Here is a 26,331-nt window from a genome sequence, read left to right on the forward strand (position 1 = left end):
TGATAATTTCGAAGACCGAGAGACAGAAAAAACAGAGGAAACAAAGAGACCTTTTGATAATAGTCTACAACAAATGAATTCTAGCTTTCAAACTTTTAACGATTTAAAATTTGTAGAATTATATATAATCTTAATATTTCTAATTATAATTCATCAAAATTTCCCACAGAGGAATTTATGTCATTACGATTAAATAATGAAAATTTTTTGATATCCCAGCTTTGCATTCTCAGTTAAGTATCGTTTATGAAACAACTGACATGAATGATAAAGAAATACCCAGAAATCTGGGATTTTTTTATAACTACTGGTTTAAACAAGTCGCTGTGTGAAGTGGTCAAGTTGTGTGAATTAGTACTACTAACTATCCCAGCCACAAGTGCATCAGTTGAACGAAGTTTTGCAGTATTAAGATGCATTAAAAGTTTCAAATTAAGAGTTTAAAAGAAATTCAACACGCGAAGACAGACTTTGAAAGTTAGCCCTATTATCCATTAAAAAAGACTGCATTCAACAATTATCAGAAGTTGATAGGAGAATAGACCTCGAGTATAAATAAGTGTCATTTTAGTGAAAGTTGTGTGTTGTGGAAAATGCCTCGGAGTATATTTTTTTTAAATATGATTCTTCTTTAGAAAACCAAGCCCGGCGCGAGGACTCAAGGCCCGAGCTAGCAATACAGATCAATGATAGGTCACTAGTCACTAGAAATAGCGGGAATAGAGTGCCTCACGCATTCACGCGTCACGGATTTAGTGTGTGAGTCCTTGTACGCAGGACGTCTCACATAATTAAGTACTTTGCTGATAGAGAGCCCCTGCGCATCAGAGTGTTATCAGGTGGAAAGTTGCTCGACCCTCGACCCTTAAGAAAATATTTTTATATCCTTATTGAATCGCTTCCCCTTTCGAAAAAGTCACCGCACGCCACTGAATTCTATATTGGATCTTTTAGTGTTAAGGGTTGGCACTACCTGTGCATGTTGTGTATCAACAAGTATTTGACATTGTAACAGGGCATTATTGTTATTATAAAAACGTTTATATTGGTCAACATATCCTTTGTAATATTTCATCTAAGTATATTCTTTCTCACAACGCATCTTTATGCCATTCACCTTGTTAAGTGCGTACCGAGCCACATATGGCTACCACATATTATGCAAATTCATATTTTTCGTGTACCATGTCCTTTCAGAACCTCGGTTACCATCATAGCTATTTTAATTTTATTCACTGCCACCCAATATAGCATGATTGTATCAATACCGTACCAATCTCGCAAGTTCTTTAATCATGAAGTCCTTCCTTATGGACTGCGTTTGCCTGATATTTTCTCTTGCATACTATTTTGTAGTAACCTTATCTGGGACCTCTCATTACATCTTCTATAGCACCATATTTCGAAAGCCTCAAGATCAATTTTATTTGCAGTCCAGGACTCGACACCATAAAGTAAGACCGAGAACACGTAGCAGCGAAGTAGGCGGATCCTGAATGCCAATTTTCCAACAATTTATCCACATCCATGATCTTCCCTTATCCCTGATAGTTTTTATTTGATTTTATTCGCTTTTATTTGATATTATTTTGATTCTGTTTCGAATGCTATTTGTTGGTCTTTGTTTTCCCTCTTACTGTGAGAGTGATTGTATTTGGACCACTATCAATATTGCCAAATTTGAAATCAACTGAAAGTGAAATGTCATTATTTTTCAAAAAGTTTAGTTTTTCTCTTTTTTAATAATCCCTTCAATTTAGTTCTCCTTATTATGTTCCTTTTGGTTCTCTGCTTTTATTTTCAGTTTTTCACATTAAAAATAAAACAAACAAAACATATGTATAGATTTCTTTATGGAAAAACTAAAAAAGTACATAATACTAACAGCTACAATTCTAAAACCTTAAACATTCATTACACTAATAGTTATAAAGCACTTACATAACAATGATATTACATAGATATTCAACAAAACTTATGAAATACGGTCAGTCTTAAAAATAAGCCTATAATTGTTCCCACACAAGTATAAAACTGTCCCTTCACAAATAGTATCAAAACGTAAAATGCAGTGAACTTCGAGAATAATATGGCGAAATAATTAGAATACCTGTACATATTTTTGTAGGAACGTTGTTAATACATTTATTAGGTAATAACAATAAGTTATTAAGGAATCGTGGACTACACTTCTCCAAGAAATTAATGCACCATCTTAAAATGGGTCATTTTTTATGTTGTCCGATTTAAGTGATTTTTTCAATTATGTTATAGCCATATTATTATGGATAAGACAGGTAAATTGTCATTATATACCGGGTGTACCAATAAAACTGTGCTTTTTTCTTAAAATTCGCAACACTCTGTGGAATATTCTAGCATTTATAAAATATTGAAATTAAAACCCAACTATAGCCTCAGGTTTTTTAAACATTCTGTTTTTTAATTCACTGGCTTATTTTGGATAATAAAAAAATTAGGTACTTTAACAACTAGCCATGTTTTTCATCAATATTATCCTCATTTTCGGCTTAGTTTAATAAACAAGACTAAAGTAGGCTATGAGAAATTAACAATTTGATAAATGTCAAATTGTTAACAGTCAAAAAGTTCTTGGTTTGTTGTGAAAATTAATAGATTCATGATTTAAAGTTTCAATTAAGCCGGTAATTTTTTTTGTTGTTTGGTGGAAATGCAACGCGCTTCAAAGAATTTGACCAGCGATGAGTGTGTTTAAGCAATGACCTTACATACAGTTGAGTCCGCGAGTCTTTACCCGTGCGTCATTAATACCTGGCGAGATAAAACACATACTTTTTATCTAGCATCATTCTCTTCCACGCATGAAACTCATGACAAACCAGCTGCCGTTCGTTATTAAGTAACAACACATGTTATTTTTATGAACCATCTAGACTCAGTGCATTGAAAAGAGATAGGTACAAAAAAAGACGATTCGGTATGTTTTCATATTTTAAGCACAATTTCTGTGACGTTTCTGCTTTGTTTACTTTTGTGGCTGTCAGTCAGTTGAATTTTTTGCGGGTTTTGTCGAATTTTTGCGTTTTGAAGTTTCCTTATATTACACAAACAGTTGTTTTCACAACTAATTCTATATTGGGCTTTAAAATTTTAAGGTAAATAATAATATTTTGGCAATTAATATTTAAAACATACAAAGCTAACGTCATTCACACAGTAAAGAAATGATTGTGTTTAGATTTCCGTCAAAGTGAATAAAATAACAAAAATAAAATATGTTATTGAATTTTTTTATAAATTGTTTATATATTAATTAATCCATAATAATAAAAGAATTTATTAAGCTACTTCAAATGTAGCTGTAATTCTGCACAAAAATTTTGAAGCAAAACTTACATTTGACATTCTATACATTTGATAACGTCAAATTTTATAATAAAACCCGTAATCGGAACAGTAGCCACTTTCTGTCAGTTGTTGTTGCGTGAAATAGATTTCCGACTTATTTCGTATGCTTTAAATGATGACGCACGGGTAAAGACTCACGGACTCAACTGTAGCGAAGTACTTAACTACCATGCTATCGACTCCTTATTTTGGTAACAATTTTTTGCTAATGCACAATAATCCAAGACGTCAAGCTGCACGAACTGTAACCGAATATTTACAACAGGTAAATCTTCGGACTTTGAATTGGCCACCACATAGTCCAGATCTTAACCCAATCGAAAATGTGTGGGATGTAATTCGCTGAAGACTACGACAGCGCTTGCCGCCTCCTAGAACATCATAAGAGATAGAAACAGTAGCTCTAGAGATTTGGATTTATATTGATCAAGACCAAAAGTACCATACCTAATTTGTAATATAAAAGTATGTATCTCTTTTATTATCGAACATAAGCGAATGGATCAAAAAATAAAATGTTAAGAAAGCCTAAGGCTACAATTGAGTTTTAATTTCAATATTTTAGAAATGCTAGAAATTCCACAGGGTGTTTCTAACTTTGAGAAAAAAACACAGTATGATTGTTACACCCGGCATACCATTACATTTAACTGTCTAGAAATAGCATTATTACAGCGATATTCTTAAAGAATAATATTTAAAAAATCTCTCAAATCGGACTATAGGTTTAGAAAATTCGAGACATCCAAAATGTCCCAATTTTAATATGGTGCGTAAATTTCTTGAAGCAGTGTATGTAGAGTTATATGATTTCACTCAACAGTTGAAATACAGGGTGTTTGGTAGGTCGATGGAACTTTTTTAACCCGCGAGTAGTCGCGCGGTGAGATAGAATCTCAATTTTTATCCTTTTTCGCGATAACTTGATGAAAATTTTTGCAATTTTAATAAAATTTCGTAAATGCCCAGAGGAAGGGTGTAGTAATGCGTAGGGATATTTTTTTCTTCTTCTTTTTGTGGAATTTATGGCTTTGGGGAGAGCCAATTAGCTTTAACCCACGAGTAGTCGCGCCGTTACATAGAATCTCACATTTCATCCTTTTTCGTAATACAGTAAAACCTGTCAGTAACGGCCACTAAAAATGAAAGAACTATTGGCCGATATAGAAAGGTGGCCGCTATTGCCAGTTTTTGTAGTCTACATATTATTGGTTTGGGAAATTTTTAAACTGGCCGTTAGGACAGGTGGCCGATGTTGGCAGGTGGCCGTTAACACAGGTTTTTTAATAAAATTATTAGAAATATATATTTTCAATATAAAAAGTAGATAAAAATAGTACAGAATAAAAATTTGTTTTAAATTCGTATTTTGAGATAGAATCTCACACGCGACTATCGACGTTACAGAAGTGAGCGCGACTACTCCCGGGTTAAGCGATAATAGGGGACGCCATTTGCAAAATTTTTTGCTAATAATGTATCGCTCAAACTGTTAAAGTTTCCGAAATAAAGTTAAATTTGTCAATATTCGACAACCGTCTATTTCACGTTTAAAAATTATCTAGGCGTACTACCTCCCTGTTTTACGAATGAAATAAAAATGTAAACCTACAACACCGACTCTTTGCATACAATTTCCATCGGCTATCGTCATTCTCCGAACGCATAACAAACAAAAAACAATATACCTGCTATGCTAACAAACAATCTACCTGCTATGAAGTGGTTTATTTTGGTTTATAAACATGGTTATTGTATGCGTATGAAAGGTGCGTTTTACTGTTTTGACATCCGAATTGTGTTTGGAGTTGCATTAACAACGAAGTGTTTTTGCAATCTGAGCAAGTAATACGTAAGGCATTTTGTATGTCAGGGAAGTATCTCGCTAAGATAATTGAGGCGCTCAGAGCAACAGTGGCCTAACCCACATCCTACAATTTTACCAAAACGCTTTAATTACATTAAACTTATCCCTTATTTAAATATTTTCAGATGCAGAGTAGCTCAACCAATGGTTGCTTGAGCCACTCTGCATCTGAAAATACTTAAGTAATGCATAACTTTAATGTAATAAAAGCGTTTTGGTAAAATTGTGTGATGTGGGTTAGGCCACTGTTGCTCTGAGCGCCTCAATTATTTTTAAAAATAAAATATGACGAGCAGCCTTATTTTCGAATATTGACAAATTTAACTTTATTTCGGAAACCTTAACAGTTTGAGCGATACATTATTAGCAAAAAATGTTGCAAATGGCGTCCCTATTATCCCTTAAAAAAATTTTATCGAGCTACCAAACACCCTGTATATTATAAGCCAATGTGAAGTAAGTAAGATGTTACTAAGTTCTCCAGGCTTCATAGAGAGCATCCTACCAGTAAAACGAAACTGGTTCTGGTAGCACGTTAGCCTGATGACTTCTTATCTGCATTCTAATATAGACAACCAAAAATTCCCAAGTTCAACGTCCTTAAACTAACTTAATCATATTATTTAATACAGGAACCTTTTACTGAATCAAACATACAAAAATATTCGAGTTAAAAGAACACATTAGAAACAACCTAAAATTAGTAGTTTTATGGTAGTTTTACAGTCGATTTTAAATTTTTTTTTTCAAATATGTTTCAACAAAGTTACAACTAATCCACCCAGGGAAATAATTAAAATTTAAACGTGTTCAGGACTTCGCAACCGCCAGGTATGTGATGAGTTTACACTTCTGCACCATACAACAGTAACGACCAAACATAGCACTTGACCATTCTTTGGCTTAGTTCTACACTGAGATGATTATTGCAACTATTTAATATAATTTCTTATTCGTACCTGCCAAAGAGCTAGACGAAGCCCCAACAATGAAATTGGAATCTCGCAGTGGCGGCCGGTCAGAGTCGGCAGTGCCGACCCACACATTTTTAGACATAGATTTTTTTTAATATTTAATTTAATCAGAGTTGATGTCATTTGTATCTGTGAAATAAAAAAAATCTGTCAGATAATACAGACAGGATTCAGGGTTTTTAAAAGGATTCACCCAATCCGAGCGTTAAGTGATCCCTGCGCATAAGAGACTTTTCAAAAAATGAATGATCCGAGCCATTTATCTGACTGTTTTCGGCAAGCCGACCCCAGCTCATCTCGAGCTTGACGATTTACACGTAAAACTCAAAGAAATACAAGTCGAAGAGCAACCAAACGTATATTTCTCTCCGTAGGCATTAAGCGGCAGGTACGGCACATTTAAATCTGCCGATGTTTCATTTGGAAGCATCGGCAGAAATTGTAAAAAATAATCACGGTTACGTCATTTAATTGATATTGTAATTTATTTAAGTTGTCAGGAATTATCATTTACGGGACATGATGAATCGGAGCATTCGTTAAATCAAAGTAATTATAGATAACTAATAAAATTGTTTGAAATACGATTTGAAATTTTCCAATTTTTTTTCTGATTCAAAGATATTTAGCGGCGTGTCTAAAACAGTACAGAATGAACTAATATAATCAATTAGTTACATTTTGAATAACGTTATTGAATCTGAGATTCTGAAAACCATTTGATTTTCGCTAGAAGTAGATGAAACTTCTGATTATCATGTCATTCACAACTATCAATTATTGTTGTTCGATAAGCGTTACGTAGTAATATTTATAGGAGGTTTTTAGGTTTTACAGACGTCAGTAAAGGCAATAAGGCAGAATATATTTTTGGTGTTTTAAAGGACTGATTAAAATTTTTGGATATCAAAAATAAATTGGTAAGGCAAATTTACGACGGTTCTGCCGTGATGTCCGGTGAATTGAATGGTCTCCAGGCAAAAGTTAAAACTACTGCACCACAAGCTTTATTTACTCTGTCATGCGCATAGAATGAATATAGTTTTGCAGGATACGTGTAAAAAAAATTAAAGAATATCGTCTTTTCTTGCCATTTTAGCTCGCCTAAACGGACTACTGTTCTAGAACAATTTGTTTCGAAAAAAAAAAAAAATGCAAACAGTTTGTCAGACGCGATGAAATTTTAAATCTCGGTTAGTTTTCACGATAGCAGATTTTCGTGAACAGCTTTTTGGAAGTTTTTTATTTTATTATCAAAGGCGACGACTTTGAAAGCGGTGATATCTCGATCCGTGAAGCAATCGGTTTGAGAACTTTATTAAATGATTACTCTTTTAATAATCCTTTAAATATTTTTAAGAAAGTGTTTGCCCAAACCCATTTGATATTCATTGTTGTTCAAAATCAGTCAATTGTCATTATTTATTCCAAAAATAAAATAAGAAAACTGGTGCAAAATCTCAGAGATATTCATAATGATAGAAGTTTCCAATATATACGCAGCGACATTTTGGATTCGCTTGATATTTTTGAATCACCCCAAAAAAAAAGACAAAGGCATGATACATATCTCGAAAAACGAGTATATTTTGAAATTTTGGATACTTGCTATTATGCAAATAGATACTCGTTTTTCGAATTTTGAAGATTTGCAAATTTTTGACCTCTTTGATAATTCAGAATTTAAAAGTTAGCTTCGCCAAAAAAATTCCAATATATTTATTTACAAGTTACTTAAAAATTATGCTGATCCAAAGATTTTCGGAAAGTGGGATAAGTTACAAATATGTATAACTTTATATAGTAAGTACTGCAATTCACTACAACAAACTGTTCATAAATGCTCTTATTACCACAAACTTCTGCCTCAAATGAACGGGATTTCTATTGTCTCAAAATAATCAAAACGTATTGCCGAAACACTATGACACAAGAGAGAATGTAAACCAAAAAAAAAAACAAAAAATTCTCCTATGATGATTTAAGCTTTTTAATTAGATGGTATACCTATATGAGACAAAAAAATCTTGCCGACCCTGTCTCTAAGGCCACGAGCCGTCACTGGAAAATCTCGAGTGTCGTTTTATAGTTAAATGACTTTGCAAGTGTTGAAAAGTAAAAGAAAATTTGGTCAAACAATACCCTTTCAATATATAGAACAGTTCTACCACCAGTTTATAGATTCTTCTAGTAAGTAGGTGAGGGATGTAAAGTTTGCCAATGTGTCCAAATGTACACAACTACGTAATACCTCTTAAACTCGTCAAATATTTGGAATCCCTCCTGGGAGCGAAATTAAAAAGATCGACTGTAAATCCACAAAACTTTTGAAAATACTTACCTTTCAAGAATATTTGTATACATGTGGCAACTCTAAAAAATCATTCGCTGCTCAGAAAGTAGTAATCTTTGAATAGAGGTTCTAATTTCCTGGTGAATTCGTACTTTAAGGAGTACAACTGTACAGGCATATCTGAAACTGCGAAGGTCACTCAGGTAGCAAATCAAGGAGAGGGGACTTCAATTGAACCCGTTGATGCAAAGAGTAAACATCCATTTAAAATGCATTGTTCAGGATATCAGTGGTTTTGCGACATTGGCAGATAAAATCGTCGAATAGTTGTTTATTTAGAATACATTTAATATTTTTTAATAAAATTGAACATTACAAGTGTCGTGAAAAATAGGACACTAAGTGAGTCAATGCACAATCCGCCAGATTAGACACTTCTTCTTCTTAAAGTTCCATCTCCTATCGAAGGTTAGATATCATAATGGCTATGCTCACTTTGTTGGCTGCTGCTCTGAACAGTTGTAATGAACTACAGTTAAACCATTCTCTAAGGTTCCTCAGCCAGGAGATGCGTCTTCTTCCTATCCTTCTTCTTCCTTGCATAACAATTCTCAGCAACTCATATTTTTCTCCTCTGTTAATGTGACCCAAATATTCCAGTTTTCTTGTTTTTATACTGTTCATAATTTCTAACTCCTTATTTAAACGTCGTAGCACTTCAACATTGGTAATCCTTTGAACCCACTGAATTTTCAATATTCTTCTCTAACACCACATTTCTAACGCTTCTATTTTTCTTATGTGTTGTATCTTCAATGTCCAAGCTTCCATTCCGTATAGTAATATAGAAAATATGTAGCATCTTAGAGCCCTCAATCTGAGAGGCAACTGAAGGTTTTTGTTTGTAAGCATTGTCTTCATTTTTATAAATGCTTACCTTGCAGTTTCAATTCGGACTTTAATTTCTTTGCTTTGGTCATTTTTGTCATCAACCCAGGTTTCCAGATATTTGTATATCTTTACTTTTTCTATTTTTGTTTGCTCTATCATTAACCTTTCATTTCCATGTTGTAAGTCGAGACATCAAAAATGACCCATTTTTAAGGTGTCCGGTTAATTTTGCACTCCAGTGTATTTAACAATTCTTGTAGAAATTCCAGGGTGTCTGCCACTATAACGAAGTCCTCAGAGAATCCGTTTATAGAGATTCCATCACTTAGTTCCGCTATCGCTTCTTGAAATATGGCTTCACTGTACACGTTAAACAGTAGCGGCGACAGAAAACAACCCTGTCTTACTCCTCTCTTTATATCAATATTGTCGGACTCTTGTTCTTCTATATTTATATTGCCCTTTTGATTCCAATACAGATGATAATAATTCGTAAATCTCGTCTGTCTATATCTCTGTTTTTCAATAATTCTATTAGTTTTTTATGTCGGACCCTGTCGAACGCTTTTTCGAAATCGATGAAACATGAATAAATATCCAGGTTCATATCTAAGCATCTTTGAGAGAGGACATTAAACGCAAACAATGCCTCTCTTGTTCCAAGTCCTTTGAGATTAGACACAGTGTTTTAAAATTTACGCGGGAAGAAGCATAAGGAAATTTTACTATGAAACAAGTAAATAAAAAACCGAAAAACCTTTGACACCCGATTAATCTGACAACGTCGCGTAACCAAAGTTTTCGATCCGTCTGACCTTGGCAGTTTCAAATATTTCTGTCGACCTGTACCTGTAGGAAACTATGTTTGTATAAGTCCATCAAGTTCCTTAGGCTCGTCAATGTCTTCAGTCACCACAATCTCAGGCACGACGTTTATATTATTAGCCTCTATGTTAGCTACCTCTATTTTCTTGGCTAGTTTCATATACGTAGGAAGCTTAGAATAATCCGTTTGTACATCGATACTGGAAAAGCTGTTGATAAAAGCTGGAAAGTCCTGGACTAGATCAAAATGTGCAGCTCTAGATAGGATAGAGGGGACATCCTTCTTAGAATACGGTAAACGCACCACCAAAAGCTTCCTATCGCTGGAATTCTTCTTCGTTTCTTCTTTAATGAAGTTGAAGGTCATGTAGTCCAAGCCGGATGAGTCGTCGTCTGTGTACGGGGGATTCACATAGACGATATGAGTCGATAGTATCAGATTATCGCTACAAAACTTCTCAACGCTTTTTTCCTTCACTTTAGTTAGATTAATTCGATCTACAATTGTTTCTGGTTCGGAAAAACTTTCGATGCAATCGATGATCGCTTGGACTACTTCGTTGTGCTTTTCAAAAGATGGCTTGAAGAGAACTATCACTTTTTGAATTGGTTCGTTTAGAAATTCACCTACAAAAAACATCAACATTTAATTAATAATTTTAGAAAATGTATTTTAGACGCTGTAAGCGGATGTATAAAATTTAACAAGACATTTAACAAAAACCCAGGAGTAGAGATCACTAGTGACAGGAATATAAGAACAGAGACCACAAGCCACAAGGCAAGCAGCAAAAGCAACAAGAGTACCTAAGTGGTTGCCCCCGAGAAACCATATTATATGACCACGGAAAACAAAATAAAAGTATACAAGACAACAGTAAGACCAATCCTAGCATATGCAGCGGAGACAATGACAGATACAAGAAAGACGAAACAACAAATCAACAATATCATCGAAATGAAAGTATTAAGATCAATGGCGGGTATATCATTAAAACACAGACAAAGCAACAGAAGTATACGCGAACAATGCAAAATTCAAAACATTAACAGGTAGAAAAAACAAGAAAAAAACTGGAACGAACATGTAAACCGACTGGGACTAGATAGATTAGCGAATATCTGTAAAAACAACAAGCCGTATAGCATAAGACCCGTTGGAAGGCCGGCGAAAAGGTGGAAAGACAATGTACAGTCAACAACAACTGAAACAGAATAAGAGGCGGACAAACAGGAGTAATCCTAGTCGCACGAAGAAGAAGAAGAACAAACTTATGGATAATTGTCAACTTCTAGTACACAACGATATTCCCGATGTTCTTGGAAACTGTGTCCGATCCAGGTGACCTTAGGAGATGAAGAGAAGAATGGGAAAGTAAAACAGATTCGCACTACCATGGTCTACTATTCTACTGGATAACACAGACAAATTTGATGGATTTTAACGTCCCCGTAATATTCGAACGTCCCCCGTAAACTGTGGAAGATGAGCCGACTCCCTCTAAATATGTGGTCAACTTCTCTCGCCTTTTTCTGATTGCGGCGCTGCAAGACAGACGATCAGACACGTAGTACATAACTGCCCACGCAGAGCATACACAGGCGACCCTGCAGACTGCGTAATGCCAACGGAAGACTCAATAGAATATATAAAAAACACTGGACATCTCTTTTAATGAAGTGTATAATGCTAAAATAAATTAATCATGTTTCAGTAGTCAAACAGTGAAGAAAGCAAAAATAAAAATACTATATATAATAACTTACCCTGATTACGGTATTTATGATTCCATAGATACAAAGAAAATAAAGCAAACGGAATCAAAAAGCTAGCACCTACGATACCAATCACCAAAGGTCTTCCTTTTCGAACTAAAAAATATTATTATTAGTAACACAACAGTACTTGTAGGAAAAAGTGCTTCTCGGCACTTTTTCCTAGACGAAAAGGGAGTAGATACGTGACCGTTTTCCTTTCAACTTTCTTCTATATTCGTCGTCTCCCTGCTTATAAATTGTTAAAACCGGAGATACAGGACGTAACCAGAAAGCAGTTTCTTTCGACGAAAAGTCTTGGATTTAAAATATTGTTTATTGTTTTACTTCAATTATTTTAATTGTTTTATTACATAGACCAGTAAGGATCTGTTTTTAGGTGGATGTGAGAGGTGGCATTCAGATTTTTGCAGATAAAGTTAGGTGACAACTTCAATAATTATAATTGACTTATGCTCCTTCTCAAGTATGTCCGGAACATTAATAAAAAAAATAAAATATTTAAAAATTTCAAAAAATTTCGTTTTTTTTTCTACTTTTTTTGCTTATAACTTTAAAACGACTCATTTTGGAACAAAGTCGTATAGGAATAAAACAAGGATAATTAAATTTTCTGTCAGATGCGATTGGTTAACAATGTCTTAATTTATCACCATTGCTGCAAAATAGCAATAAATATAAAATAAGGGGGCAAAACAAGCCTGTCCTTATTCAATGATTTTCCATCACTTAGGTTACACTTGGAACCTTCCTAATTCGCTTAGAAAATTTTTGTAATGTGCTAAAACCGTACACCAAATTTCATTAAAATTGACTTACTAGATTTTGAATAATAATTTTGCAATCTAAACTTTTTTTAAAAAATTAAAATTTTTTAAAATCTTGCACAACAAAAACTAGAACATACAAAGATTTGTCAATTTTTTTACATATAAAGAAGCACTCCACCTATCTAATGCATTTTACAGAATTGAAATCGAATTGTTTAAGCAGCCTCAGCAATGTTTTAAAGTTATAAACAATTTTTTGGCTTATAAACAAATTAGTCCTGTGGCCAGGAGGGGGTGCTACGGGCTCCTTTATTTAGATGGACTTACCCAAGATTTCTATGTATTTTTTGACCCGTAGAGCACGATTTTTTTGGGTAACAGTTGATGTGGATGTCGATAAGATTGTTATAAACAAAGAATTTGAGTAATTTTGTATTTCTTGGGTAATTCTAAGCAAAAAATGTTCTTACAAGTTTTTTCGTAGGTTGCATAGTTTTCGAGATACACGCAGTGGAACTTTCAAAAATTCGAAAAGTTGCAATTTTTTGAATGCGAATAACTTTTGATTAAAAAAAGAATGTGTGTGTACTTTGTCGTAAGAAGATATTCTTCTATTATATAATAGGTAATTTAAACGAAGTAAATATACTTAAAAGGTTATTTGTACTTATTTTATTTAAAAATCAAACTAACTTTCTTATCTACCACTTTCAAAAAAGAAGAATATCTTCAAAAATTATATAATAATATACTTACAATCATAAAATCTATAAAAAAAATAAAAAAATAATAACTTGCTTGGGGCTTGAACCCACTTCACGTCTACCGTGCCGTACGAAAGTTGACGCCATTTCAAACACCACCAAACTCTCGTATACGTCATGTGGGAATATACACAAACTAAACGTTTACACCATAAATTTATATGAATTTAATAAAATTATTAGTTTGATTTTTGTCGAAATAAAATACAACAAAATATAGAGTAAGAAAACGATATATGAGATAAAGATTTGTAGAAAGTTTGTTCGTAATCAGATTATGTAAATTAAAGCATTGCCTACTAATAGGTAACTACATTATTTTGTTTACATTTTCCAAATAGATAGGTATTGAAACTATTAGGTATTTCCAACTGAAACATTTAGAATTACGTACCTGCAGCTTTTCAAAAATATTTAAAAAGTCACTATAATTATAAATTTGATTTTATTTTTGTCCACACATCAATAAAAACTAATATTATACAATATTTTTGTTTACCGATAACCTCCATATTGAACAATTATTGACAGATCATTTCAAAATTTCAACACCCAATCATAGCCCGTATAACAACTAATACCATACTGTCGGTGTGCGCATGCGCGCGGATCAATCAAATTTTACCCTCAATCGATTCGCCGCTAAAGTAGAATATCTTCAAAAATAAAATAGCAATTCTGCTGACAGCATTTGAAAGTTTAAGTCAAATTATACCGGTTTTAATTAATTGAATTGCTAAACATTAATTTTTTTATTATTAAACAAAGCTATTTGTTTATAAGCCAAAAAATTGTTTATAAGTTTAAAACATTGCTGAGGCCCCTTAAATAACCCGATTTTAATTATGTAAAGTGTATTAGATAGGTAGAGCACCTCTTTATATGTAAAAAAATTAGACAACTTCTAAATGGTCTACTTTTTGTTCAGAAAGATTTTAAAAAATTTGAACTTTTTTAAAAACATTTAGATTGCAAATTTAGTATGCAAAATCTCTTAGGTCGATTTTAATGAAATTTGGTACACGGTTTAAGTATGTTACAAAGAATTTCCTAAGCGAATTACAAAGGTTCTAAGTGCCACTAAAGTGGTTAAAAACATTGAATAACAACAGGCGTATTTTGCCCCCTTATTTTGTATTTATTGCTATATTGCAGAAAAGGTAATACGTTAAGACATTTTTGACCAGTCATCATACAAAATTCAATTATCTTTATTTTATTTCTCTACGAATTTGTTCCAAAACGAATCGTTTTAAAGTTATAAGCAAAGAAAACAGAAAAAATCGACGTTTTTCGAAATTTTTAAATATTTTAATTTTTTTATTAATGTTCCGGGCATATTTGAGAAGGAGCATAAGTCAATTATTATCATTGAAGGTGTCACCTAACTTTATCTACAAAAATCCGAATGCCATCTTTCATATCCAAAAATAGACGTTTTTTCACAGATCCTTACTGGTGGTCTATACAGTAAACTTTGCATCTGGGTCTTTTCGTCGTCTTCCTTGTTTTACTAGAGATGTCGCTGTTTTGCGTCTTAAAGGTGGAATTATTGCATCGCGGTGATTTCCCTTAAAAGGCAGGCTTGTTGATTTTTGGTTCAGAGTTGGGACTGCATAGCTACACTGATGAAGCATGAGATGCAGAAATAGCTATCTGTAGATGGTGGTCCAACTCTGAATCAAATTAAAACAAAACTTCCTTTCCTCCTTGTTCTTCTTTACTCAGATTTTTGAGTACTCGAGACTGTCTTTCGGCACTTTTTCCTAGACGAAAAGGGAGTAGATGCGTGCCCGTTGTCCTTTCTACTTTCTTCTATATTCGTCGTCTCCGTGCTTATAAATTGTTAAAGCCGGAGATACAGGATATAACCAGAAAGCAGTTTCTTTCGACGAAAAGTCTCGAATTTAAAATATTGTTTATTGTTTTATTTCATTTATTTAAATTGTTTTATTACAGTAAAATTTGCATCTGGGTTTTTTCGTCGTCTTCCTTGTTTTAAAAAAATATGGCGCCAATAAACCATTGCTGTTGTGTTTATTTTTATTTATACAGGGAGCAGAACTTGTTACGATTTTCATAAAAAATTGGTTATAACTTTGTAAAAGCCATATATAACATTTTTTTTATCATTAAACACAAGCTGTGTTTAGACTACTGAAATCTGGTCATCAGTTGACCACTTATCAGTTCTTCTTTAACTTATCTTAACCCTGTGGTGTCCTCTTATTTTTTTTTAACAAGTATGCATTTTATAACTAAAACTAACACACAATACAACACTATACTCTGCTTTTACACTAACACTTTACACTAAATGGTTTTCTTCGTTTGAGTCTTCTTTCTAGCCCAGTATTATCGAGGAGCTGGATGGCCTCGATGTTTACATGACTATGGAGCCGTTGTTCGTGACTACCTGCCATCTTCTTGATAACTTTGTCTACATCTTCCATCTCAAGATCCTTGTGGAGGTCGACATTTCGGATATACCAAGGAGCATCAACGATGTTCCGTAATACTTTATTCTGTAATCTCTGGATAATCTGAATATTACTTGAATTGGCACAGCCCCAGAGTTGGCAACCATACATCCATACTGGTCTAAGTATTTGTTTGTATAGAAGTATTTTGTTATAATGTGGACAATGCAGAGTTTCTTCCCATCAGCCAATATATTTTTTTGTAACGGATACCTAATTCTTCCATTTTTTTTAATGTGGACTTTCCAGCGAAGACTTGCATCAAGTGTGATACCTAAATATTTTGCAGAAGATGGATATGGTATTTGGGCATCATTTATTCTAATTGGAATGTTTTCGATTTTTTTATTTGTAAAATTGACATGAATAGATTTAGATTCATTTAATTTGATTTTCCATTTTTTAGTCCAGTTGTGTATTTTATTTATTGCCAACTGTAATTTTTCTGCTGCTTCTTCGCTGGTATCACCTACTGCTAAGATAGCGGTGTCATCTGCAAATGTGGCTATAGTATCATTTTCCATTTCAGGTATATCGTATGTGTATAACAGGTAGAGAACAGGACCTAATACGCTTCCTTGAGGGACTCGAATCCTGCTCTGATTTCTTTTAGGTCAGTGTACACGTCTTCTTGCTTAATTCTGAAATATCTGTCAGATATATATGATTGTAAAATTTCTGAATATTGTTTAGGCATAAGAATTTTGAGTTTGTAGACTAAACCTTCATGCCATACTCGAAGGCCTAAGCTACGTCTAAAAAGATTGTAGAACAGACTTTCCTTTCTTCTAATGATTTCTCAATTATGTTAGTAATTCTGTGTACCTGATCAATTGTAGAATGTTTATTTCTGAAGCCAAATTGGTGGTTTGGAATCATTTTTTTCTCTTCTATTATTGGTTTTATTCTTTTTAACAGAAGTTTCTCAAAAAGCTTCGACATCACGGGTAAAAGTGATAATGGTCTATATGAAGACACTTTATTTGGTGATTTTCCTGGTTTTTGGTATCATTATAACCTCAGCTATTTTCCATAAATTTGAAACATATCTCAATCTAAATGCAGCATTGATGATGTTGACCAATTTGACTATGGCTTTACGAGGCAGGTTTTTTAGTAATTCTCCAGTAATTAGATCATATCCTGGTGCCTTCTTAGGATTTATTTTCTTTTATTTCATCTGCTACTTCCTTCGGGGATGTTGGTCTGATTCTCTCCTCTGTCTGATTAGGCTCTATCGATATTTGATCATTATTTTGGTTATCATGCGGTTTTAATGTATTTTCTAAATATGTGGCAAATCTCTCTGCCTTTTGCTCATTACTTCTAGCCCAGCTACCGCCTTCTAGTTAAATGGGTGGAGAATGGGTTACTGGACTTTTTAGCCTTTTTGTTGCTTTCCATAGAGAGTACTCCGTGCTACTATCATCCGTCAACTCTCTCAGGTAATAACTGATTGACTCATTTTTTATATTTTGAATCTCTCTTTTAAGTTTCTGACTAGCATTGTTTAAATTTATTTTATCTTGGGGTGCTCTGGTTTGTTGCCACTTCCTTCTAAGTTTTCTTTTCTCTTTAATTAACTTTTTAATTTCTTTCGGATAGTTGTTTCCTTTGACGTTTGATCTTATAGTAGGAGTACTTTCCCATGCTGATTTTTGTATACTTTGTACAAGCAACTCAACTTCCTCATCTAGTTGTTCAGGTTTTTTTAATGGTACTGCTAATTCAATTCTATCTTCAAGGACTGATCTAAAACTTTCCCAGTCTGTTAGTTTATTTTTCCCTATATAACATAACAAACCTTTATATTTTTGTGATGGGGAAGTTAAGAGGGGTTCGAATATAAAATAAAATATAGGTTGTTCCATTTAAAATAACATAAGTTTGGTCTGCCACTATGTTATCGAACACCCTGTAACATTCTAACTAATTTCGTAATGTGAAGCTGAAAGTTAACTACAATTTTTGTCATTAACTTTTATTGCTATCTATTAGTATAGCGGATCTACTGAGCTTTATCACAGTCATCAATCACCCTGTACATTGAAATTAAATTATTTTAGGACGAAAAATTTTTTTGTCATTACTTTTTAAACCACAGAAATGTCTGGCAATTATAATTCATATTTCTAATAATGTTTAAAAAGTAATGACAAAAAAAATTTTTCGTCTTACGATAATTTTAAATTCGATATATTTACCTGTACAAGTGTGCTGCGCAATAATGAACGCAACCTGTATCAGTAGCCAGATGGCCGGTACGGTGTTCGAGGAAGCATAGGGAATAATATATTAAAGAACTAGTTGTCTTAATAGTTATTTATGATATAAGTGTTAAAAGTACACGTTTAAGGAGCGCATGTGAAAGTTTGCAGAATGAGCGATAGCGAGTTCTGCAATTCACATGAGTGCCTTAAAAATGTACTTTTTAACACGCATATCATACAATATTTTTTCTACAAACGTAATTACAAGACAATATCTACAAAAACTTCTATTTGAACTTGACTGACATTCCATTTTTATATTTTTTTGACATTACATCAAAATTGCTATACGGTCAATACGAACTGCAGTGCCTTAAAATTTTTTTAAAGCACTAGTGCCTTAAAGTAGCATTTTTAACGTTCGTATGGAGTGCTAAAAATTGCATTTTTAACACGGTTGTAGAAAAAATACTTTTTTTCCGACGTTGCTCTTGGTCCATATCGACTGGGCTATGAAAACCATAGGATGTTCTGTGGTAAGAGACACTGAATGTTTTATGATAGCGCAGGGCTCGATAGGGAACATTCAAATCAATTCGGCTCAAGAGACTTGGACAATCAATTTGTGCGTTAATCAACTTATGTAGAAAGATTGCACCAGAGATGTCACGACATAATGTGAGAGGAAGTAGAGAAAATATAGGCCATACTTACCGATATGTACTTTGGGAGTGAAAGTCTTAAAACAAATATCTTCTGGGCAACTCTTTGCAATTACAGAAATCGCAAAATAGTAGTCGCCTTCTTCACTGTAGGTAATATACTCGAAATCAATTGACTTGTCTTGATTGGCAGCTAACAGTCTCACATCCAGCATGAGAGAATGTTTTTCTTTTTCTCTGAAGACTTCCACCTTGTAGTGGGTGACTTTATAAATTTCCGGCAACGGTTGGATCTTTAAAAGAATTCTGTTGGTATTTGTAAAGTCTATGTAGGAAAAGATTTGACGTTTGGTAGGAGGCACAGTGTTTCCTAAACAAAAAAAAATTATAATTTAATATATCGTCCTATTAGACGTAAAACTCACTAAGTGCACTTTTTTGAGATTTTGACATTTTCATCAATTTGAACTCAATACGGTATTGCCCAGCTCTGGAGAAGTCACCTGGAGCTCTAACCCTTCTAATTGCTGAAATAATTTATAGTACAACTCACTAAGTGCATTATTGTAAATTCCGCAAATCGGTAAATTTCAGGGTAAAATTCATTAAAACTTATTATTGCACTTAGTGAATTTTTCCTTACAATCTGGAGTGCATTGTTATGAATTTCAGTTTCAGGTTAAAACTCACTAAAACCTATTATTGCACTTAGCGAATTTTTCCTTACAATCTGGAGTGACGAATCGGTACTTTGTGATATTAACAAAATAAGAAAATCTACGGTTTCGTTTTGATTAAAATCTGCCTTCCTCCATCCCCCGATAGTACTATTTCTAGGTCTACCTGTTGTCAAGGAGGCTCTAAGGAATACAGATTTTTACCATTCCGACCGTAGATTGTCTATATAAATTAAAATAATTTATATCGCCGTATGGATAGAACGCCCTCTAACGGGGAATAAGCGAAATGAATTTCGACTTAATTCAAGCTTTCTGCTTAACCCAGGTATAACATACCAAAAGGCACCGTCAGGAAAACATTCCACTTTGCGGTTCAGAGAGCCCATATGAAACGAGTCTTTGTTTTCAAACGAGTCTTTCACAAAGACTCGTTTCATATGGGCTCTCTGAACCGCAAAGTGGAATGTTTTCCTGGCGGTGCCTTTTGGTATGTTATACATGGGTTAAGCAGAAAGCTTGAATTGAGTCGAAATTCATTTCACTTAGTGATATTTTAAACAATACATTAGTAATAATTATTAATAACTGTCACTGTGTATTATTTGTGTGCATTATCTATTCAGCGATTAATTAAAGAAAGGAGTATAAATTACTTCTTTGTAGCAGATAGCTTACATAAAGAGTAACATAATCTATTTTGCGATTAAGCAGGTCACTTGTGTGTTATATTGTATTGTTGAAACTGTATATTGGGACCGTGCAAGTTCGGCAAAGCGACCTCTATTTCTACGCTCTATACTAAAATTCGCACTTTTAATTATATTGGCCAATTATATTAGTCCTGGTTACTGGATAATTGTCAAGGCCATAGTCCAAAAAATAATAAGAAGAAAAAATAAGATTCAGGTTATGTTATGAAAACGTCAACAATTGTATGTAGTAAATAAAATTAGTTATTAAAATGCAGTACTGCAAGCAAAATAAAATTAATTAAATTTACCTTTATATAATAATTGCATATCATATCAATATTGTGGAGCAATATATAATTTTTCTGCTTCATTGACAGAAGGTATGAAATATACGTCAATTTGACAATTTCAATTGACAATATGAATTATTTAAGATAGTTGCAATATTTCCCGCGACTCGCGCAGGGTCGTTTCTCGTTTCCCCTTCCAAGTACTTGCACACCGCGAATATAATATTATACATTTTATAATATTATATATATTTTTGTGCATTATCGGTTGGGCGATTGATTAAAAAAATATGAGTTTAAATTCCTTTGTATTAACAGATAGCTTACATAAAGGGTAACCTAATCTATTTTGCGATTAAGCAGGTGACTTTTGTGGCTGTGGTAAATCCCGAAAGAATTGCATTTATTTTCAAAGAATGAAACTTAGTGTTTCATTTTTTAAATAATAGACTCTCATTTTTGATAGTTCGTTAACTGTAAGTCAGCAAAATTTTGTATACCTTTGTATAGTTTAAGTATAAAAGATTTTTTTTCGACTTATTGTGTAGATTCACAGCTTTAGTTCCGCTAGAGGTTAGATAACCTGTTTTGGGTTTAAAATTGTTATAATATAAAGCATTTGCTATATTTTGTTACTTATTTCATTCATTTTGAATCCCAACATCATCATACTTTATGGCCACAAATTCATTATTGTTCGTCCGCTATAACTTTTCCCATGCGTCACGATTCATTTTCAAACAAATTAAGTCAAAACATAAAGTGAAACGAACGTCGATTTGTATATACATTTTGTATACTGTATACTATATTATACTACACACATCGGCGTACATTTCACTTTATGTTTTGACTTAATAATTTGTTTGAAAATGAATCGTGACGCATGGGAAAAGCTATAGCGGACGAACAATAACTTCTCAATATCCAATAATTGTGTTTATGGAAAAACTCATCAAGTACAAAGTGTAGTTACTGAGTTTTACCTCTAATATAATATTAATATCCAATAATTGTGTTCATGGAAAAACTCATCAAGTACAAAAATTTATCTAATTTATCAAAAATTATCATAGTTTCTGTGACGAAACTGGCTTAAAATATTTGTTTTTATTTATTCTATAAAGTTGCATTAGCAAAATTCCTATATTCAAGTCAGGTGAATTTAAAAAACAAGTTGTACCTTTAAATCGATTTGTCTTCACTTTCTGAAAAGTGCAGTTAGTGAGTTTTACCTCTAATGGGACGATATGAAAAATAAACAATTGCATTTCAGTTCGATTCGAACCTCACCGGTACCCCGAAGCGTTTCGACTCATATTAAGTCGTCATCAGGAGACACTAGGTGAGTGTTCAGACCAAACTGAAATGCAATTTCTTCTTGGTGGTTTTATAAACTAAAACGACTGGAGTATGCTTAGCACGACCCAACAAATCGGCATATTTATGTTTCGTGGACCTTAAGAAGGCATTTTGACAAGGTCAAATTAAAGGATATTATCCATTTATAGTGCGCAAGAGAGGTACCTCTAGGAATAATTAAAACGATCGAAAATATCTACCAGAACAACACAATAAAAGTAAAAGTAAAAGAAGTACTAACTGACCCACTTGAAGCTGGAAAAAATGGTATAAGACAGGGGGATTCTCTGTGTCCTCTATTGTTCAACCTAATCATGGGCGAAATAATAAAAAACACTGAAAAACATTGAAAAAACAGATAGAGTCATGTCCACAAAAAAAGAAGAAGCTTAATAGACAGGGTAAAAAGCTTGGGTTCGTTTGGAAAAATACTCCTATGAGATTTTTTTGACATAATCACTATCATCAGATACCTCAGAATAAGGTTCAAGAGACTGCCCATGCAAAACTAGTTACTTCCTTCTTATTGGTTCAATATGACCTAAAATACTTTTACCAAAAGATCTCATATAAAAATGCATATTGAATAGAAAAATGTATTGTACATATTAAAAGCCTCAAAATACCTCTTTAGAACTTACTGACAATTTATAAAACATAAATAATTTTACTAAGTATATATTAAGAGTATTTATCAAACATACCCAATGTTTGAAACTACAAATACATATACATTCATAGTTTACTCACTAAAGTACAAAGAATCAGGAATACTAAACAAAATCTTTTTGTGAGCATATTGACTGTTGTATTCAGAACCGATCTCCAACAAGTGAGGCTTTTCAATCCTTTGTATTCCTTTCCAGTAACAATCATATTTTAATAAATCCATAGAATCGTCATCTTTGGCCACATTAAAAACTTTACATGACTGATCATTACCATACTCAGATAACTTCACTAGAGCATCTAAAAATAAATATGAATGCTATATGATGTTTATCAAAATATTACCACATAACAAGGATGTTCGAAGCATATACATACTTCTACTAACAATCGTCTGAGTATATTCATTTTAGTATATGCAAAGCACAAGCAGAGCATGTACCATAAAAAACATTGTAAAATTCATGTTCTTTACATATACATACTTCAAAGAATATTCTTGGACTGAATATACTGAGCACATTCGTGTACCTACTAATCTCAGAACATTTGTAAAAGTATATTCTTGGAAAAGGAAAAATGTACTGCAGTAGGAACATTCTAAGTATATAAAGAGAAGGTTTATAGCGCTTCTTTGGAATATTCTAAAAAGTATATTCTTAGCATATACTGAAGAGAAGTGTGCTAGTATATTCTAAGTATATAAATACAGGGTGATTGATTGCTGTGATAAAGCTCAGTAGATCCGCTATCATAATAGATAGCAATAAAAGTTAATAACAACAAATTGTAGCCAACTTTGAGCTTCACATTACAAAATTAGTTAGAATGTTACAGGGTGTCCTATAACATAGTGGCAGGCCAAACTTATGTTTTTTAAATGGAACACCCTCCATTTTACTTTATATTCGAAATCTTCTTAACTTCCCCATGTAATATAAAAAATAATTTGTCTAAAGTGGAAGTAGTATTTATATGGACAAAAGGGCATGCCGGTATACTGGGTAATGAGAAAGTGGATGAGTTGGCCAAAGATGCAATAAAAAATGGTGAGATCCTAACTCAGATCTTATCGACAGATGCAATAAATGACGTCAAAGATAGAATAAATAAAATATGGAAAAAACAATGGAAAACTATTTCAAGCATATCAAAAAATTTATATTTTTCTTTACATCAAGAACTTCCTCCGCCACCTGAATACATATTTAAGTATAACCTGCCAAAGCAAGATATTTCTACTATCGTCAGATTAAAAACTTGACACGGAAAATATGAGGCACATCTGCACAAATTAGGAATAGTTAATTCATCAGTCTGTTTTTGTGATAATGTTTTGATTAGAGATTTGAACCATATTTTCTTTGAATGCAAAATTAACGAGAGATATATAAATCAATTGTATTACAATTTACGACAAACACAAGTTCATTTTCCAATTAGTATAGAATATCTACTAAGTTGTCATAAAATGGAAATATTTAAATTACTCATAAACTACTTGAAAGAAACAGATATAGTCATTTGAGTCAGATAGGTGGGAATATAACAAAACTAATAAATTGAGGTAAAAATAAAATAAAAATCTGTGGCTAACGGACCCGCATCCAAGCCATTTTTTCACACACACACACATAACTTCCCCATCACAATAATATAAAGGTTTGTTATGTCATACTGGGTACTTACAAAGTTATAACCAATTTTCTATGAAAATTGTAACAAGTTCAGCTCCCTGTATAAATAAAAATAAGCACAATACCAATGGTTTATTGGTGCCATATTTTTTTGATTGTGAAAATTTTTAAGAATGATGAAAATTGCTAATTTGTTTTACTACATTGTACTATTTATGAGTACATTCTTTTCTCAGAAATTTTAAATGGAACACCCTGTATTTTATATCACTATCGAAAAGTACCATTACCCTACCTAAATTTTTAATAATATTCCCTAAGCCCAAATTTGTTAGTTTTCGAGATATTTTCATTTTTCAGAGTAAATTATTAATTAGGTGTCTAACCTAATAATAAAGTTATGCCTATTAACTGAACAGTTACTATGAAACGTAGCTTCATCTCCCAATAGTACATTATCGAAGAAATCTCTCTGTCAATTGATTTTATCTAAGGCCCATTCACAAAATATATAAAAATCTTTTCAGAATCTTCCTGAATTAATTCTTAGTACAATTGAATGCAGTAATGGTGCATTCTGTATTTTGCAAGAATTCTTTACACGGAGTAGTAAATTAGTTCGTTTGCTTTGGAAATATTTTGTATACTTGTATGTTGATTTTCAGTAACTGCCAGCAACACAGTTAGTTCGTTTTCCTCTGTTACAGTACTTTTGTTCGCCTATCTTTTTTATACATAACTGAACCAGTTCAGTTAAAAACCAATCCTTAATTTTTCAAGGCTTGCTGTTGTAGGTTGTCGTCTTTCAGGGAACCGTTCATTATATATTATTACTGATAATAACGCATTTTTATTGCACTCCCCCAATTCCAGATCATATCTACCATTTCATCAACAGTAAAATTCATCTTTACTATTTAATAACACAATACACAAACAATTATGTTAAGAAGATTTTGAATATAAAATAAAATATAGGGTGTTCCATTTAAAAAAACATAAGTTTGGTCTCTCACTATGTTATCGAACACACTGTAACATTCTAACTAATTTTGTAATGTGAAGCTAAAAGTTGGCTACAATTTTTGTTATTAACTTTTATTGCTATCTATTACAAGAGCAGATGTACTGAGCTTTATCACACTAATCAATCACCATGTAGAACATTTAAGTACTGTAATGTAGTATATACTCAGCATCTGCTCTGCATTTTCCCAATGATAATTAACACGTTAAGCGCCATGGCCGTCCCTAGGGACCAATGTAGCTAGTTCCCCATATGTCATGGAGGTCCCTAGGGGCTGCTGTGTATTGACAAAACTACTATGACAAAATGCATTTTTTCAATATTGTGTCTGGCGCTTAAGGTGTTACGCATATTCTCAGCATATACTACTTTTTCTGAAAAGAATGTTCTATGAATATACTAAGAAGGGGCAATTGTTATGTGGGTAATGGTAATACTAAGAACATGCAATTGTTATGCGGGTAATAGGAAGAACATACTTTTCCATTCCACTGTAGGATATATCTTCATAGAAAGAGAGTTTTGAAGAGTCTCTTGTTCCAACTGAAGAAAAACATCTCCAAAATCAATTTTTAGATGATCGCTCCTTATAAAATTTGTAAGGTAACAATTTTCTGCATTGTTACTAAGCTCAGTATGACAATTATCTCTTAGGTTGTTATTTAACTGAAAATATTTAAAGGGATTATTGAAAATGAAAGTAGGTTACAAGAAAAGGTGTTGTTTACCTTTCGGCATTGAATAGTCTCGTTTTGATTACATATTTCAAACGAAGAAATATGTAAGGGATAACATACAAATAACAGTACAATAAATAACATTGTGTTTACTAACAGAGTTTGTTACATTTTTTGAAATACGTAAAAGAACATCTGTTTTGGTTTTCCTAAAAAGAAAACGTTATGGCTAACTTGTCAAATAAGTTTTTAATATTGCGCCGTAAGTAGATAACCAGTATTACTGACAAGTTCAAAAAAATACCAAAACTTTAAAAATTGATCGAGAGTGAAGAATTTAATCATGTAAACCCTTTTAATAAATGATTTAAGAATTGAAAGAAGCGAGTATTTTT

At 32.9% G+C, this 26,331-nt stretch overlaps 1 protein-coding gene across 1 annotated transcript; it reads right to left on the reverse strand.

Annotated features, from left to right (window-relative positions):
• Positions 1–1,836: 1,836 nt before the first annotated feature.
• LOC114336236 (uncharacterized) lies at positions 1,837–26,182 on the reverse strand. Its single transcript, XM_028286565.2, has 6 exons — positions 25,988–26,182; positions 25,739–25,925; positions 22,677–22,895; positions 18,955–19,272; positions 12,008–12,112; positions 1,837–10,867 (listed from the first exon to the last, which is right to left on the reverse strand). The coding sequence occupies exons 1-6, from the start codon at positions 26,078–26,080 to the stop codon at positions 10,275–10,277; spliced, it is 1,515 nt and encodes a 504-aa protein (XP_028142366.2). The 5' UTR covers positions 26,081–26,182; the 3' UTR covers positions 1,837–10,274.
• Positions 26,183–26,331: the final 149 nt, after the last annotated feature.

This window comes from Diabrotica virgifera, chromosome 8 (assembly GCF_917563875.1).
Source record: "Diabrotica virgifera virgifera chromosome 8, PGI_DIABVI_V3a".
Lineage (NCBI taxonomy): Eukaryota > Metazoa > Arthropoda > Insecta > Coleoptera > Chrysomelidae > Diabrotica > Diabrotica virgifera.